Source organism: Coffea arabica, chromosome 2e (assembly GCF_036785885.1).
Source record: "Coffea arabica cultivar ET-39 chromosome 2e, Coffea Arabica ET-39 HiFi, whole genome shotgun sequence".
Classification (NCBI taxonomy): Eukaryota; Viridiplantae; Streptophyta; class Magnoliopsida; order Gentianales; family Rubiaceae; genus Coffea; species Coffea arabica.
In genome coordinates this window covers 31584286-31599733 of record NC_092313.1, presented here as the reverse complement: position 1 = coordinate 31599733, position 15448 = coordinate 31584286, and the positions used below count along the sequence as shown (strand labels likewise).

General features: G+C 36.5%; 2 protein-coding genes across 2 annotated transcripts; both read right to left on the bottom strand.

Annotated features, from left to right (window-relative positions):
* On the bottom strand, nt 1-1180 carry LOC113728955 (uncharacterized). Its single transcript, XM_072077544.1, has 2 exons — nt 581-1180; nt 1-465 (listed from the first exon to the last, which is right to left on the bottom strand). The coding sequence occupies exons 1-2, from the start codon at nt 1178-1180 to the stop codon at nt 1-3; spliced, it is 1065 nt and encodes a 354-aa protein (XP_071933645.1).
* A 9113-nt stretch (nt 1181-10293) lies between these two features.
* Nucleotides 10294-12859, bottom strand: LOC113729574 (L-type lectin-domain containing receptor kinase IV.1-like). Its single transcript, XM_072080336.1, has one exon. The coding sequence runs from the start codon at nt 12529-12531 to the stop codon at nt 10501-10503; it is 2031 nt and encodes a 676-aa protein (XP_071936437.1). The 5' UTR covers nt 12532-12859; the 3' UTR covers nt 10294-10500.
* Between the last annotated feature and the right edge of the window lie 2589 nt (nt 12860-15448).

The following is a 15448-nucleotide window of genomic DNA, read 5'->3' as shown; positions in this document are numbered from 1 at the left end:
TCAATGATACGCTATCCAACTTACAGAAAAAAATGGGCAACTGCCCTTACAATCTGCATGAGCAAGCTCAAGCAACCAACCTGGGAAACATTCCTTCCATTCGGCTGGACACTCCATTTGTAATGCTTTCCTAGCTAATGTATGGCTAACAGAGTTGTTTTCCCTTTTAGTGAAGGCAAAACAACATTCGTCAAATCTGTATTTTAGTTTCCTAATGTCAGAAATCACAGTACACCTAACGGCTTCATCATTCGTACTGTTAATATCATTGATAACCTGTAAACAATCAGATTCAAATTCCACTCGTCTCCACCCATTCTGTTTCGCCACCAGCATCGCGAGCCTGAGAGCCTTTGCTTCCTCCACTTTGGCATTGGAGCAACTTGTACTTGGCACTGCCCAAGCACCCTTCACCTCTCCTTGCCAGTCCCTTGCAATCAGTCCCCAACCAGCCTTATCCCCCTCCTGGTCTAGAGCTGCGTCTGAATTTACCTTTATCCAATTAATCCTCCTTCGGTCCCCTCCAGCTACACGTGCCTTCCGTACTACACCTGCAATCTCCCCCCACTTCCTCCTTTACCTCCTGTGCTTCCATGTATTCACGCCACTCCAGCACTGCTTTGCTTACGGCTACCACTGGCTCCCTTCGTTTATTATTAAATTGCACTCCATTTCGTGATTTCCAAATTTGCCAGAGCAGGTGTACAGTGAGCTCAATCCTTTCCCTCCCTTTCTCTTCCCTCACCGCATCCTTCATCTCCTCCCACCACAACCAGAATTTACTCCTGAAGTTCTTCAGCCCGTCCCAGTCAAGTGGAGCAGTTTTCCAGATCTCCTGTGCACTGTTGCAGAAGAAAAACAAATGTTCAATAGTTTCTGGGTTTTCCCCACAACATTTGCACAGGAAATTTCCTTTTGAGCATCTATCCATAATCAGTGCATTTACTGGGAGAATGCCATTCAAGCATCTCCAGATAAAGTGTTGTAGCTCTGGCTTCATATTCATACGCCATACAGAGTTCCAGCTCAAAGTTGCCCAGCTCATACTACAGCCATGTTCTGCCCTTGTCCCCCTTTGTTCCTCCTTCCTCTTCCTGATTTTAGCCAACTTATACCCTGATTTCACCGTATAAACACCAATACTAGACATAACCCAGTATATTCTATCTTTCATAGGCATAACACTAAGTGGAATCCTAAGTACTTCCTCACAGTTTCCTCGTCAAATATCCTAGTAATCAACTCCTTATCCCACTCCCCATCCTTTATAAGCTCGTTCACCCACTGGACCATGACCTCCACCCCCTCCCTGGCTTTGACTCTTCCACCATCAGCTTCTGGAAGCAACCTATCGTCCTAAATATGTATAGTCGCCCCATCCCCTACTTGCTTCCTCATCCCCTCCTCTAGCAAATCCTTTGCTTTCAAAAGACTTTTCCAACACCAAGAATCAGTCCCATTGCTCTCAGTCTTCCAAATAGAGGCTCCCTTAAAGTACTTAGCTTTAAATAACTTGCTCACTAGAAGGTTGGGTTTAGTCAAAATTCTCCATAGTTGCTTAGCCAACAAAGCCAAATTAAACTCATGCAGATCCCGGAAGCCCAGTCCCCCAGCCGACTTTACTTCTGACATCTTTCCCCATTTCATCCAATGTATCTTCCGTTCATCCTCCTTTTGTCCCCACCAAAATTTGCCCATCTCTGAGCAGATTTCCTTACATAGGATTTTTGGCAATAGACAACAGGACATCACATAAGCAGGTAAGGCCATCACCACAGACTTAAGTAGCACCTCTTTACCAGCTTGGCTCAGTAATCTCTCCTTCCAACCCTTTAACTTCATAATTGTTTTTTGCCGTATGAAATCAAACACTTGTCTCTTGGATCTTCCTATGACCAGTGGTAACCCCAAATACCTACTTTGCTCAACCTGCCGCATCCCTTGCAGTTCATTCAGGACCTCTGTCCTTTTCCCCACAGCCACATTCCTGCTAAAGAAACATGAAGACTTCTCAGCATTGATCATTTGGCCCGACGCACGTTTGTAGACATCCAAAATCCTAATCAGTTCTCGTACCTCCTCAGCCTTTGCCTTACAGAATATCAAAGAATCATCTGCAAAGAAAAGGTGAGACAAACTAGGAGCCCCACGCGCAATATTCATCCCAGTCAGTTTCCCCCTTGCATTAGCTTGCTTAATTTGACTAAAATGAAATATTGTATCATCTCCGAAAATCTTATGAATAAAATTTGTTTGTGGCTAATTCTCATTTTTCACTAACATGCACGAGCTGTGATAATAAAATAGTAGAACCGCTAGCTATATATACCAATCTCCAAGATTGTGTACCAAGATAGAAATGGTGAGTGATTGACCTAAATACTCTGTTAAGACATTGTATCCTCACCTATTACCACATTTGTGTAGATTGTCATATCTATAGTTCCACACCACATTGCCAAAGGACACCATATTGTGACTCAGAATATTTGTTGCTAGAAAACCAAGTCGCTAAATCAGCTAGCTAGTCCCACTTTTTGGGACTATGTTGTTTAGTCCTGAGACCAGAAAATCATTTAACACTTTCAGCTTTTCACTAACTTGTACTAATTCTCAAAAGGATTGCTGGTGCACTTTTTGTTTTTATTATACGAAGAATTAGCATTGACTCCAAAGGTAACTTCAAATTTTCATTCTCACCATCCTCTTGCACACTTTTTTCTCCTTTCATTCCTAAAACATTTTAAAAGGACTGAAAACTAAAAATTTGTCAAGAAACAAAGATGACATGCAAACTTTAGATATCTAAATAACTTGTAACCTAGTAATCAGTGCACTAAACATCAAATTTGTCCATGCATAATGCTAAGAGAAGATTCGTAAAGTCCAAAAGATAAGGACGATTGGTCGCTTTTTTATTTTTTCGCAGCTAGAGATCCCGGTTATCATAAAATTTATCCTAAATACACTAGGCAATCAAGAAAGTTCATTTACAATTAATTCTTTGAGAGGATTATTTACTGAGTTTAAGAAGTTTCTTTTATTAGTATTTAGAAGAAAAACCAATTAGAAAGTAAATAGCCTAGAAAGGTTTCATTTTCAGTCAAAATAAAGTAGATAGAGGCTCATTATCCTCATCTTGGATTGTTCTTCCTTTCTTCTTGATTCTTTTTTTCCTCATATTTAACTTAGATCCCACATGCACTTATGTCCATCTTTAAAAGTTTTAGGGTAAATTACATATAACCCACTATGATTTTACATAATGCAAAATGATTCCCCAAAGTTTCAAAATAGCCACATAACCACCTGTGGCTTTATGTAAAGTGAAAAATTGATAAAATGCATAATCAGCTATGGCAATTAGACTACAAGCACTCTAAAAGTGCATTTGATGAATCATAATATCCACTTAATCTTCCCTATAGTTTACATAAATATCCACATTATATCCCTATGATTTTGCATTTATCCATGTGATTCCCCTATGATTTTGTACAAGGAAGCTAAGTCATCGTTTGGTTTAGCATTTAAGTGAGTGCACTATTAGTATTTCAGTTAATGATGCTACATAGACTATTTTCTATTAAATTTCTAGTTCACGTGAAACTATAGAGGGTAAAATGGATATTTTGAAATATTAGAGGGGTTACATGGCAATAGATAAAACCACAGGGAAATTATTAGTAATTTTTCCAAAATTTTATTTCATACTGTCAAAATAACTATAATCAAGTATATTCTTGTTTTTAAGGGTATAAAAAACTCCTTATGGTTGCTAAATATTCAATTTAACTCCTTCTGATTTGAAAACTTATATTATAACTCTCCATGGTTTCAACTAAATTGAAAATTAGACAAAAAAAACATCCAATCTAATGATTATACGTGAAATGTTAATATTGCCCCTATATAATGAACTCTCTATAATTTGCTGAATATTCAATCTAACTCCCTCTGGCTTGAAAAATTATATTATAACTCCCTATGATTTCAACTAAATTCAAAATTGAATAGAAAGCATCTCACATATGGTTGGGGCAATATTGACATTTCACACACAACAGTTAGATTTAATACTTTCTGTTCAATTTTTAATTTAGTCGAAACCATAGGGAATTATATTGTAAGTTTCCAAACCAAAGGAAATTAAATTGAACATTTATCAAATCATAGAGAGTTTTCTGGTATTTTACCCTATTTTTAATAGTAACACTCTTTGACGCTGCAATACGGTTAAAAGGTTCTCATTCTCATGTTCTTTAGTTCCTCTAATAAGCTTGTAGTTTTAAAACATTCTCATTGTCATGTTCTTTGATTCCTTTAGTAAAAAGTCATAAAATTTGTTTTATATACGATTTTCATCGTGCTCAAAAAAATAAGTTGGTTGTACCAAAAAAAAAGTTAAAAGTTCAAGAATTATCTATATACAACTTTAATTAATTGAAAAGCCTTGTTATAAAAGTTAATTTTTTGTAAATAGTTTGTTGATCGTTGAAATTTAGAGCTTTCAATGGATCATACTTTTCAATCTCGTGATAGACAATACGATTAAGAGGCTACTATAGCATCTCAATATTCTTTAACCTGAAAGAAACCATTTACATATTGATAGAATGCATTTTTGTTATTAGATTTATTATTTTTTTCTCCTTGAATCTAGCCAAATATTGTGTTAGTTGATAGATTCAACCTACATTTGGTTAATGGTGCTAATTGTAGGAAAATGAGCAAAAACTAATTAAGAGGAGCAATTTTCCAACATGTGAAGAATTAATTTGATGGTGGCACAATCGGGAACTACTTTCAAGTCCAGAAGACTCGAGAATTTATTGCGCACAGAGATTTCCTAATTCGAGTCAGTATGGGCACCTTTGGTTAAGGATGGCAACGAGTGTGGGTGCCCACAGGCACCCGCCCGCAGGGGGCCATTGGGGCGGGGGATGAGGCGGGGGCAGGGGGAATTTTTTCCCCCCGTTTAAAAACGGGGCGGAGGATGGGGCGGGGCAGTCGTTTGAAAAAATATATATAAATATGTATGTGTGTACATAATTATATATATAATGATATTATCAATTATACTACTAATTATATATATCTATTAATAAAAATTATTAATTATTTATACTAAATTTATTAATACATTTATGTTAAATTCCTAACTACACTTAATACAATAACAATTTTTTCTAAAAAAAAAAAATAATTTAGTGATTGTATTTGTATCAAAAGTGAAAATTTGATTATTTTAATTATATTTGTTTTATCGTATTAGATTATATTCAAATAACCTTTGTTTAATTATTTTTATGAGTTTCAATTGTGAAATTACAATGAATGATAATTTGGTGATGTATTGATATTTTAGAACTTGATTTATTTGCTCAAATTTAATTATAATAAAATATTTTTAACCCCGCGGGGCAGATCAGGGGCGGGCTGGGGGAAGCTGGGAATGGGGGACGGGTCGGGGGCGGGGGGGGAAATAAAATGCAACGGGCACCCCTCCCCCAACCCCCGCCCCGCCCCATTGTCACCCCTACTTTTGGTTGAAGATTTGGAAGAGTTTGACTATCTCTATTAGTTGTGGAATTGGATTAGAAAAAATGAACATTATCTTTTATAGTTTCTTTTTTCTATTTAGGAAAATTTATTATTATTATTATTATTATTAGTAGACACGAAGTAGGAAACAATGGGAGAGGAAGTCGGCTAGCTTCCGCTTGATTAGTACTTTGGCAAGAAACAAAAGTCGTGACGGGAGCATTAGGAAAAGGGGGACGGCCGCCTCCTTTCTTTCTTTCTGGGGAGTTTTTCTCTTGTCGAACACTTTTGCGAACATTCTCATTGAATTCGTGCGGATTTATCCCGATGATGCGCAACTAAATTCCTTTTTTCTAGTCAAGGATTAATAAAGGATTTGGTTCAACTACATCTGTGAGATATAATTGTTTTTATTAACTTCTTTTATTCGTTAGTATTCGCATGTTTTCTAATTTAATTTTTCATAGTTGTTTTGTTATTTGAATATTAAGGACCCCGATATTTAATTCAACTTAACAAACTATTGCCAGTTAGGACAGTTAAATCCGGAATTGGTTAATTATCTTAAATTAGTAGCGACTAGTGTGATTGGTTTCAGTTAGAGAAACATATGATCTAATTTAAATGAACCCTAGTAGTATGTTTGTTGATTAGAATTGGATTTTTCTAGTTTCAATAAATTAAATTTTACAGGCGTACCTAAGGTTATTTTTTGGTTAGGAAATTAGTTAACTGGCGTTCCTTAACTATCGAGACTATAAGGAAAAACTAGTTTTCATCGCTTGTTTGGCAACTATAACCTGTTTATTAATAAATAGATGAAATAATCCTTGCATCAATGAACAGTTGTATGAACCACATCTAAAGTTATCTCCTTGGCTAGGGCTTGTGTATTTATTGATTTAATTTCAATTCTCTTTTATTTGCAAATTCTTATTTAAGTTTTTTGTTTAGTTTAATTTCAATTTTCCAAACTTCCCCAGTTAATTTTCACTTGAAAAGAAACTAATTTCCCTTAATCCCTGAAGAGACGACCTTATCCACCGCTACTCACAAATTTATATTTTTGTTGAGTAGGTTTTTATTATTGCATATGTTCAGCACCTGTCACATATGAAGATGTATACCAAGCTATTCTAAAACATTCTTGTATGCACTATCAATCTACAATTGACATGACTCCTCAATTATCAATTCATGGTTGGCGTGATGTTGTAATAAGCAATCTTTTAATTCGTGAATTTTGATTGCCACTACTTGATTATTTGCAAAATCGATACATTAAAGTTTAGAAGTTGCAATGTAGATGAAATACAATAATATGTTACATTACTAAAAACCATATAAAAATCAAGTTTGGAAGAAAAACCTGTATAGTATAAGAAAGATGGAAGAGTGATATCCTTCTACTTCATCTTTTTCTTCTTTAATCTCGTGAATGCTCTCCCTCTATGTGATTTGAATTCCAATTGATAGATACTCCCATTTAATACTTGTCTTTTAGAGCCTCAATAGCTAGCATCCACCAGCGAAAATTGAAAAATGTAAGGGTCGACGATAATCTAAGAGTGGGTGAATTAGGTTGATTAAAAACCTAATTTAGTTATGGGCACTTTTTGCTCAATATGAAATTTACCCTCTTTTCTAATTGATCACACAATGAATCAATTAATGAATGAATAAAATCACTTGAGAGAAGTAGAAGAGACAAGCAATGTAAAGATCACAAACGTAACAATAAATAAATAAAAAAGAAAGAATTGCAAACCAATTAACTACCCAACTTCTCCTGAGCTTGTAGATTAATTCAAACAAGTTTCTTCAAATTGATGAATTACAATCACTCTTGTGTACAAAGGAAGGTTCACCTCCTCCTTGCCCCGAACTCCACTCGGTCAAATTAGAAAGTTTTACTATCTCTCAGGACAACCCTCACAGAGCTACATTCATGAAGTATTCACTCACAAATGAAAAACTTACAATGAAACTCACACCGCTAAGACTACAAATCTTGCTTGGAGAGTGTTTTCTCACTAAAACTACTCTAGATCTTTTGTATCTTCAGTGTGCAAAAGTTATTTGAAGTATCTGACCAATCACTATTTATATAGGACCAAAAAAGTGCCTCATTAATACTTTCAATGGATAGAAAGTAGTTGAAGAGTCAACTAGCCGTTGGAGTATCGGACGTCCGGTACATCCGAAACATGCGTCCGACACCAGGCAGTGAGTTTGAAAAATTTTCTTCAATTCTATCGGACATCCAATGCTTGCATCCGAAAGCAGACAATAAATTAGAAGGAATATCTCAATTCTATCGGACGTCCGGTATTGTCTTTGTGAGCGTCCGACAGCTTTCGTCGAGTTTGAATGAACCTATCGGACGTCCGATACTTGCGTCCGATCGAGGTCAGTGAGTTAGGGGGAATGTCTTATTTCCTTCGGACGTCCGGTTGTAAAGTTCTTCATGCGTCCGAAGTTGCGCAATGATTATCGGACGTCCGATCCAAGCGTCCGACAGCTTTCAGCAGCCTTTGTCCCTTTCAATGCACTTAATCTTTGAACCTGATTTGCTTCATAGCTGAAAATATTTCTTGAAGAGATATTAGTATTATCCATTGTTTTGTAAACATCAAAAGCTAGGGACCAAGGTCAACAAAAAATAAAATAAAGAGTAATGAAGTACTTTACATCAAAAAGAGTTCTTAAACTAAAATTATAAAGCCATTGCTTTTGCTATTATTTATCTGAAAGTCTATAAATCATAGCATAAGCTGCTAAGAATTTACGTGAAAAATTATCATGTTTCTCTGCCTCATCATGTTACTTATTCCAATAAATGATAATTAGGAGAGGGAATGTGTAACAAATGTTTAGCTTTGTATGTACGTATGTGATTGCTAATGAAGTGGTTAAATTTGATTAAGACTTGGCAACTGAGGTTGTTTTGCTCTCCCCTGCGCGTAATAGACTTCTGAAAGTTGTCATAACCGATTCCCTTGAACTAAAATTTGGACTCAACAATTTACTCTCCTCAAAAGTTGTCTTCTCTGCACGTAATAGACTTTTGAAAGTCGTCTTCTCTACACGTAATAGACTTCTGAAAGTTGTCTTCTCTGCACGTAATAGACTTTTAAAAGTAGTCACAAGTGATTCCCTTAGACAAAAACTTGGACTCAACAAATTTTAGGAGTATGGAAATGGGATTACGTGTAAGGGTTCATTAAGAAGAAATATGACTCTGATAGGTTGCAATTTTATCATTTATTTTATTATTAATTTTCCCTATTACCTGACCTGATGTGAATTAATTATTAGATTCTACTCACTTTTCGTAATTTACATTTATTTCAGGGAGTAGAACAAAAATATCACAATCAAGGCCAATTTGACAGTTATCAAGAAAGAGTTCAAATAGCAGGCAATCAAGGGCATTCCTGGAACTAGGAGCTGCATGACCTTTTTGGTAATTTTGATCGAAGACAACAACTAGAAAAAGGGAAAAGAAAGCAAATCTCGGAAGTTTTTTCTTCCTCTCGTGCGGCGTCCGCCGCACGGTAGCAGTAGGCAATTAGAATAGGAATTGCGCGGACGCCGCACGGTAGCAGTAGGCAATTAGAATAGGAATTGCGCAGAGGAAGAGCACTGACTCTCTTCTTAGTTTTTTTGTCCTTTAGCTTGGCTTTTGACTTGTCTCCTTTTTAGCTTTTAGTGGTAGTTTTCTCTTCATTCGTATGGAGCAGAAGCAAACAAACAATCAAGTATTTTGTAGCTTTTCTTTCTAGTCAGTGGTCAATCGAATTAAGTTTACCGAGTTTCAAATTGATGGCTGCGACTTTCTCTTCAATTTCCTGTGGATTTTGTTCATCGAATATGAACTAATTTCTTCATTCTAGTCAAGGAGCAACGAAGGTTCTGGTTCGCCTAAAAATTATGAGATCGTTTTAATTTAATCTTTTTCTTTTATTTATTGGTATCCACATATTTCTTGATTGCTATGCTTATGGTTATTTAATTAATTGATTGTCTTGGATCCAGATAATTAGTTGATTAGGTAATCTATTGTCAATTAGGGCATTAAATCCGTAATTGTTTAATTGTCCTAAAATAGTGACAACTGGCACGATTAGATTTGTGTCAGGGGGATACGCGGGCTAATCTAAAATAACCCTGGTAGTGCGTTATTTGGTTAGAATAGGGCTCCTCTAATACGTAAGGCAATTGGAAAATTAAATCTTATGGGCGTACCTAGGATTATTTCTCAATTAGAGCAGTGATTAACGGGCGTACCTTAATCACCGACACAGTAAGGAGGGGTTGACTGTCATCGCTTGTTTGGCAGTTATAACCTATTTATTGGTAAATAATTGGAATTGCCTTTGTTTCGATGATCAATTAGGTAAACCATTGCTGAAATTATTCTTTGGCTAGATCCTTAATTATCACTCATTTGATTTTAGTAATTTGTTATTTAATTTTTAGTAGCTTTTTAGATTTTAGTTGAATTTCTTTGATTGTCACCTTCTGTACAAAAACACCCCCCTTGTCACTGTGAACTTGAAAAGAAATAATTACTCCCAGTCCCTGTGGATTCGACCCTGCTTACCACTATCTACAGAAATTAACTTTAGTTGAGCAGGTTTTTATTATTGCACAGGCTGACAACCTGTCAGACTCTAATTGACGGAAGTAGTTCCCAGTAATTAAATGAACACGATAAGTTATTAGTAGTAAAAGAAGTTAAAGATGTTTTAGACATGTAATAATTTCATTAAGGATATATTAGGTGTTACAAAATAACGGAAGAACACGATTACATTATATAGTAATAAATAGATAGATAGATAATTGCACAGAATTGGACAAAGGCACAATCGCTTACAAACTTACTCATTGTCATTCTACACTTTCTAACCAAACATGACTAAACAGAATTCTAAGAAGCTTATTAATCGATCAGCAGCCACCAGAAAGAACAGAATCAGCAATGATAGAAGAAGATCTAGAACATGCCTTATCCGCCGAAGATGGATAGGAGCTAATAAAATCATTAGGGCCATCATAACCTGCAGATGCCAAGCCATTTGCAGTAATACCAAGAGATGGCAATTTAGGTGGTTCCGCAGAGCAATCCAAGTAGAGCAAAACTTGCCGCATGCTTGGCCGAGCAGTGGGCTCAGAATGCGATGATAACAGACCTAGCTTCAACACCAATTCCGCCTCCTCAATCACATAATCAGCTCCCAATTTTGGATCAACCGCCTCAAGAATTTCACCTCTATTCCAGCATGAATACACGCGATCAACCAAAACCACATCCTCCGTGGGCGCTGCTGGCTCGATTGGCCTCCTCCCGCAGGCAACCTCAAGCATAAAGGCCCCGAATGCATAAACATCCGTGCCTGTTGTGGCCTTTCCCCTTCTATTAAGCTCAGGGGCAAGGTAACCAAGAGTTCCCACTACATGGGTAGTTTGTGGGGCAGTTCCATGATCATATAACCTTGCAAGCCCGAAATCTCCTAACCTTCCATTCAATTCACTGTCTAATAATACATTGCTAGCTTTTACATCCCTGTGAATAACTACTTGCTCCCATTCCTCATGTAGATAAAGCAATCCAGATGCTACACCTTTAATAACTCGAAATCTTTCATTCCAATTGAGGGTGTAATCCTTCAGGTTGTATAAGAACCTGTCCAGACTCCCATTGGACATGAATTCATAGACCAAAAGCAACTCGCTCTTGCGCCGACAATAACCCAAGAGTGGCACCAGATTTCGATGGCGCAGACGGCCAATACTAACTATTTCAGCCACAAATTCTCTTATTCCCTGTCTTGATTCATGAGATACCTTCTTGACGGCAACCTCAATGTTGTTTGTTGGCAGAACTCCTCTGTAGACCTTTCCAAACCCTCCTGCACCTAGTAAATCTTTATCTTTAAACCCTTTGGTGGCAATGTATAAATCTTTGTACCTGAACCTGTGTGGTCCGTAAGCAAGTTCCCATTCTTCCACCACTTCTGCAAACTTCCTCTTCCTCCTTACATAGTAAACTACTCCTGAGATCGCAGTTGATGTTGAAATTATGCAAATCAGGGGCAAGCCGATTGTCAAAAGTTGAGACGCCTCCTTTTTTCCAACTCGAGGAAGCTTTGGAAGCCTACTGAGATCGAGCCTTTGTGCAATCCCATTTATCTGGAAGCTCCATCCCAGGATATAATGGGATGTTGGTCGTGAACCCGTGGATGATGAGAATCCAACATACATTTTCCTCTTCAATATTGGCGAAAGATCGTAGGACAGAGTCAAGAGAGAAGCATTTGGCTTACCTTGTGACAACGGAGCTAATGTAACATCGAATTGCTTATCCAACCCATTATATTCCACCCAAATTTGAATTGGCTGGCCACTAGTAAGACTTATATTTAAATCTGAACCATTTCTAGCCTGGTATCCTGCTGGCTTTGCTGCTTTAGACCTTAAACTGTTAATATCTATACCAACATGATTGTCATTGATATCACCGAAGTCATTGGTCTCGTCAGTGTCCAGCTCCACCCCGAAAACGTGATTAGTGGCATTGCCATTGTTGCTCTCATTGAACAGGCCCAAGAACCCCTTCGATTGAGCCCCTGGAAGACCTCTTGTTGGTGCAATCACGAAAACAATCCCGTGGCCACCTGCCAGGGTTGGAAATTCTGGCACCATAGCGAAGACAAAGTAGGTGTAAAAGGAGAAAGCTGAACTGTTAGAGGTGTTTTTGAAATTGATGGGATTGGGAAAAAAGGCATGCCCCATGCCTCCTGTTTTGGAGTCAGATGTGTTGGTCAGCTCAAGGATGCCATTTCTTCTGATTCTTGCTGCTCCATCAAGAATCATGTTCGCCGATTGGAACCCATTATAGCTGAATCCGGGATCGTTCGAAGCTGCGCTTTCAGCCAGTATACACGCCACCACCAGTACTAATGTTGTTTTGAGTGACATTGCGAAATTAGGCTTGTTCTCTTCTGTATACTACAGAATTTATCTTGGCACCAATCAGTTCTTCACTAGTCTATGATAACAAAAATAAGAGGCTACTGCTCTTTTCACCACCCTTTTTGGTTTTCTTCCTTTCGTGTTTTGATGAAAAGGATGGTCGATCCCGTATGTTCTACATAAATGCGACTTCAAAATTTCTACATTCAACCGCCGAACACTCGTAGGCGAATTGAAATTTCCCAGCATATGACTGAGTAGTATCTAGAGCTCCAACCTTTTTTGATTACTCAGCGTACACACTTGCATCGCAGTCTTCCCCTTGATGCATAGGTGACTGCCATTGCAAAATTTGATTTTTCAAACTACGAATTCTAACCTTTATAGGAAGTATAGTTATTGACCTTTCTGTATGTGCATTCTTCTAATAAATTTTACCTAAGACTTTGAAATTTCAATGGTTATACGTAAAAGGAGGTTATGAATTTTTGATGATTCTCAAAATCCTGTTTAGCCTGGAAGGACATAAGAAATAGAGGTAAAGAGATTTTACAGATGATTTTTTTAATCTTTTTTTTTTTTTTTTTTTGGCATAGACCAACTAATGTAAAAGCAATCAAATGTTAATTGCATGTAATTTGAATAGGTAGTCAAAAAACTTCATACAAGCCGTTTGCGAACATTATTTGGATCAATCATAAAAGGACTCTGAATTCATAACAGATCAAAATATTTGAGTACAACCTTTTTTTTTCAGTAAAAAATAAATAAAACCATGCGAGACTAGTCAAATATATATATTGCCTCAATGAATCCCTCCTTAGTCATCAACGTAGTAGACTAGGAAGTTGCCAATTAATTATTGAAGTCTGTGTGTTCAAATTGAAACACAATTTGTTCAACAATAAAAATTGCTTTAAATCAGTGTGAGTTTAGAACATTATTTTGCAAAACCACACGTTAGTGTGTGATTTACTTGACTAACTTAGATCCGAGGCCTTTTAGGTTGTGCTTTATCTAATTCAGTTTGTTCTTTTAATTCTTATAGTAACTTTTAGCATAAACTCGGACAATTTTGATGTGATCATGGTTTTTATTTCAATTGAACTGCATGAGTTGACAAACTTATATTTACATCAAAATTGTATCAATTTACACAAATTGTTGTAACAATTATATAACCAAAAACAACTAAACACTTCAACTTGACAGGTAGTGGATGCAGTTGTCTTACCACATGGATAGTTCAATGTGCTCATCCGCGTCTAACACTGAGATGTGGATCTTTCAAGGCAATATTCCTTGAGTCGAGGGGAGCATGCACGAAATAGCCAAATACTTCTTATCAAAGACCAAGTAAACGGGATGCAATGTCAAACCACGACTATTTAAATATGGGCTAGCCTTGGAAACTAAACGACACTCTGGACTCTATGTCAAATCACAAGCATTTAAATATGGGCTAGCCTTGGAAACTTCAAGGCCTGAAGACCTAGGTCCAAGGTCCAGTAGTGTCCTGGCTGTTATGCTAACTAGGGACCCAAAGTTCCGGCAATATGGCCATTCTTGATTTTGATAGTTACAAACTTAACCGCCATTAAATATGGGTTAGCCTTGGAAACTTCAAAGCCAGACACGGTGAAGGCATAGGTCCAAGGTCCAGTCCAACTGGTGGCCCAAAGTTCTGGCCGTATGACCATACTTGATTGTGACAGTTACAAGCTAGACAATTTTTATTCCTACGCTGGCAAAAGAAGAAATGGTTTACACGCGAAACTTGACTTTGAGAATACATAACATTTCTGAATGCGGTTAATTTGTTTAGAGCGACAATGAGACATTGAATAGAAGTGCCACTATTGGATATCTACATTTGTGTCTTTTAATTAAAGGCTAGCTAAACCGACACCTTCACAATCTAAATTCACCTCTTTATAATCAAGTTGACTTAAAAACCCATAATATTTATGGGGCTTTGGTAGAAAATTTTTCAATAAAAATGTAGTTTTTTTTTTTTTTGTGAAAATATATGGCGCCAACTTGGATTTAAAATTTACATCATTATGAATGGTCTTAAAATTTCTGACCTTTTTTAATTCATTTTGATGACATTTATTTTTTTCGTCTTATTTGGTGGAGAGAATGTCTTATATCTTTTTATCATGTAAGAGGAGATCAGAGATTTTTTTAAATTGTGTTAATAAAATATTTTTACCTTTTTTGTCACGTTGCACTTTAATGTTAATTAAAGTGTAATTTTAAAAAACACTAATGGATCGATGATTAGGATGATGGTATCCAACAATTTCAAGTAATTAAAATTTATAATTGATTTTTTAAGCATCTTTTGTTGCATGAAAGACAAGTTTTTCTATTGAAAAAAGTTTCTATCAAACTCCTACGGGCTTTATTATCATCAAAGCACTAGGGTTGTGGATTTAAATAGAGGGAGTATGGATTTAGCCGCATCCTTTACGTTATTCTATCAACTTAAAGAAGAATTATTTAATAGTATTAACACGTAATTTGCCTTTCACTTCTAGACTTGTACCATGCCAAATTAAAACTAGATTTGCTCATATAGTTTTTAAGGCCATTGTACATCTTAAAAGTACCGATGTTTTCATTGCATACAGGTAGTTAACTTTAAGTTTCATATGAAACATACAAACTAAATCCAGATTCCAAGATATAACCTCTAACTCCAAATCCTAACTCAAATGGTCGAGATAATCTGTCAATGAAGTATTGGATTAGTAAAAACTACAAAAAAATCCAAAAAAAGGCGTTCTTAGTTTTATTTTTCTTTAAGTTCAAGAGAAACTCTTAGGGATTTTCAGGGGAAGACTTATGGTGATGTAGAGCTGTTCATTTTAGTGATGTATCTTGGAACGACAGAGAAGATAACTAGATGGTGATGTAG

What these genes read in the sequence shown, in the direction of transcription:
- LOC113729574 (XM_072080336.1), bottom strand. Translation starts at nt 12,531, where the DNA reads ATGTCACTCAAAACAACATTAGTACTGGTGGTGGCGTGTATACTGGCT.
- LOC113728955 (XM_072077544.1), bottom strand. Translation starts at nt 1,180, where the DNA reads ATGCCTATGAAAGATAGAATATACTGGGTTATGTCTAGTATTGGTGTT. An exon ending in AATACATGGAAGCACAGGAG is followed by an intron (nt 466 to 580) that starts GTAAAGGAGGAA and finishes GCTCTAGACCAG; the next exon opens with GAGGGGGATAAGGCTGGTTG.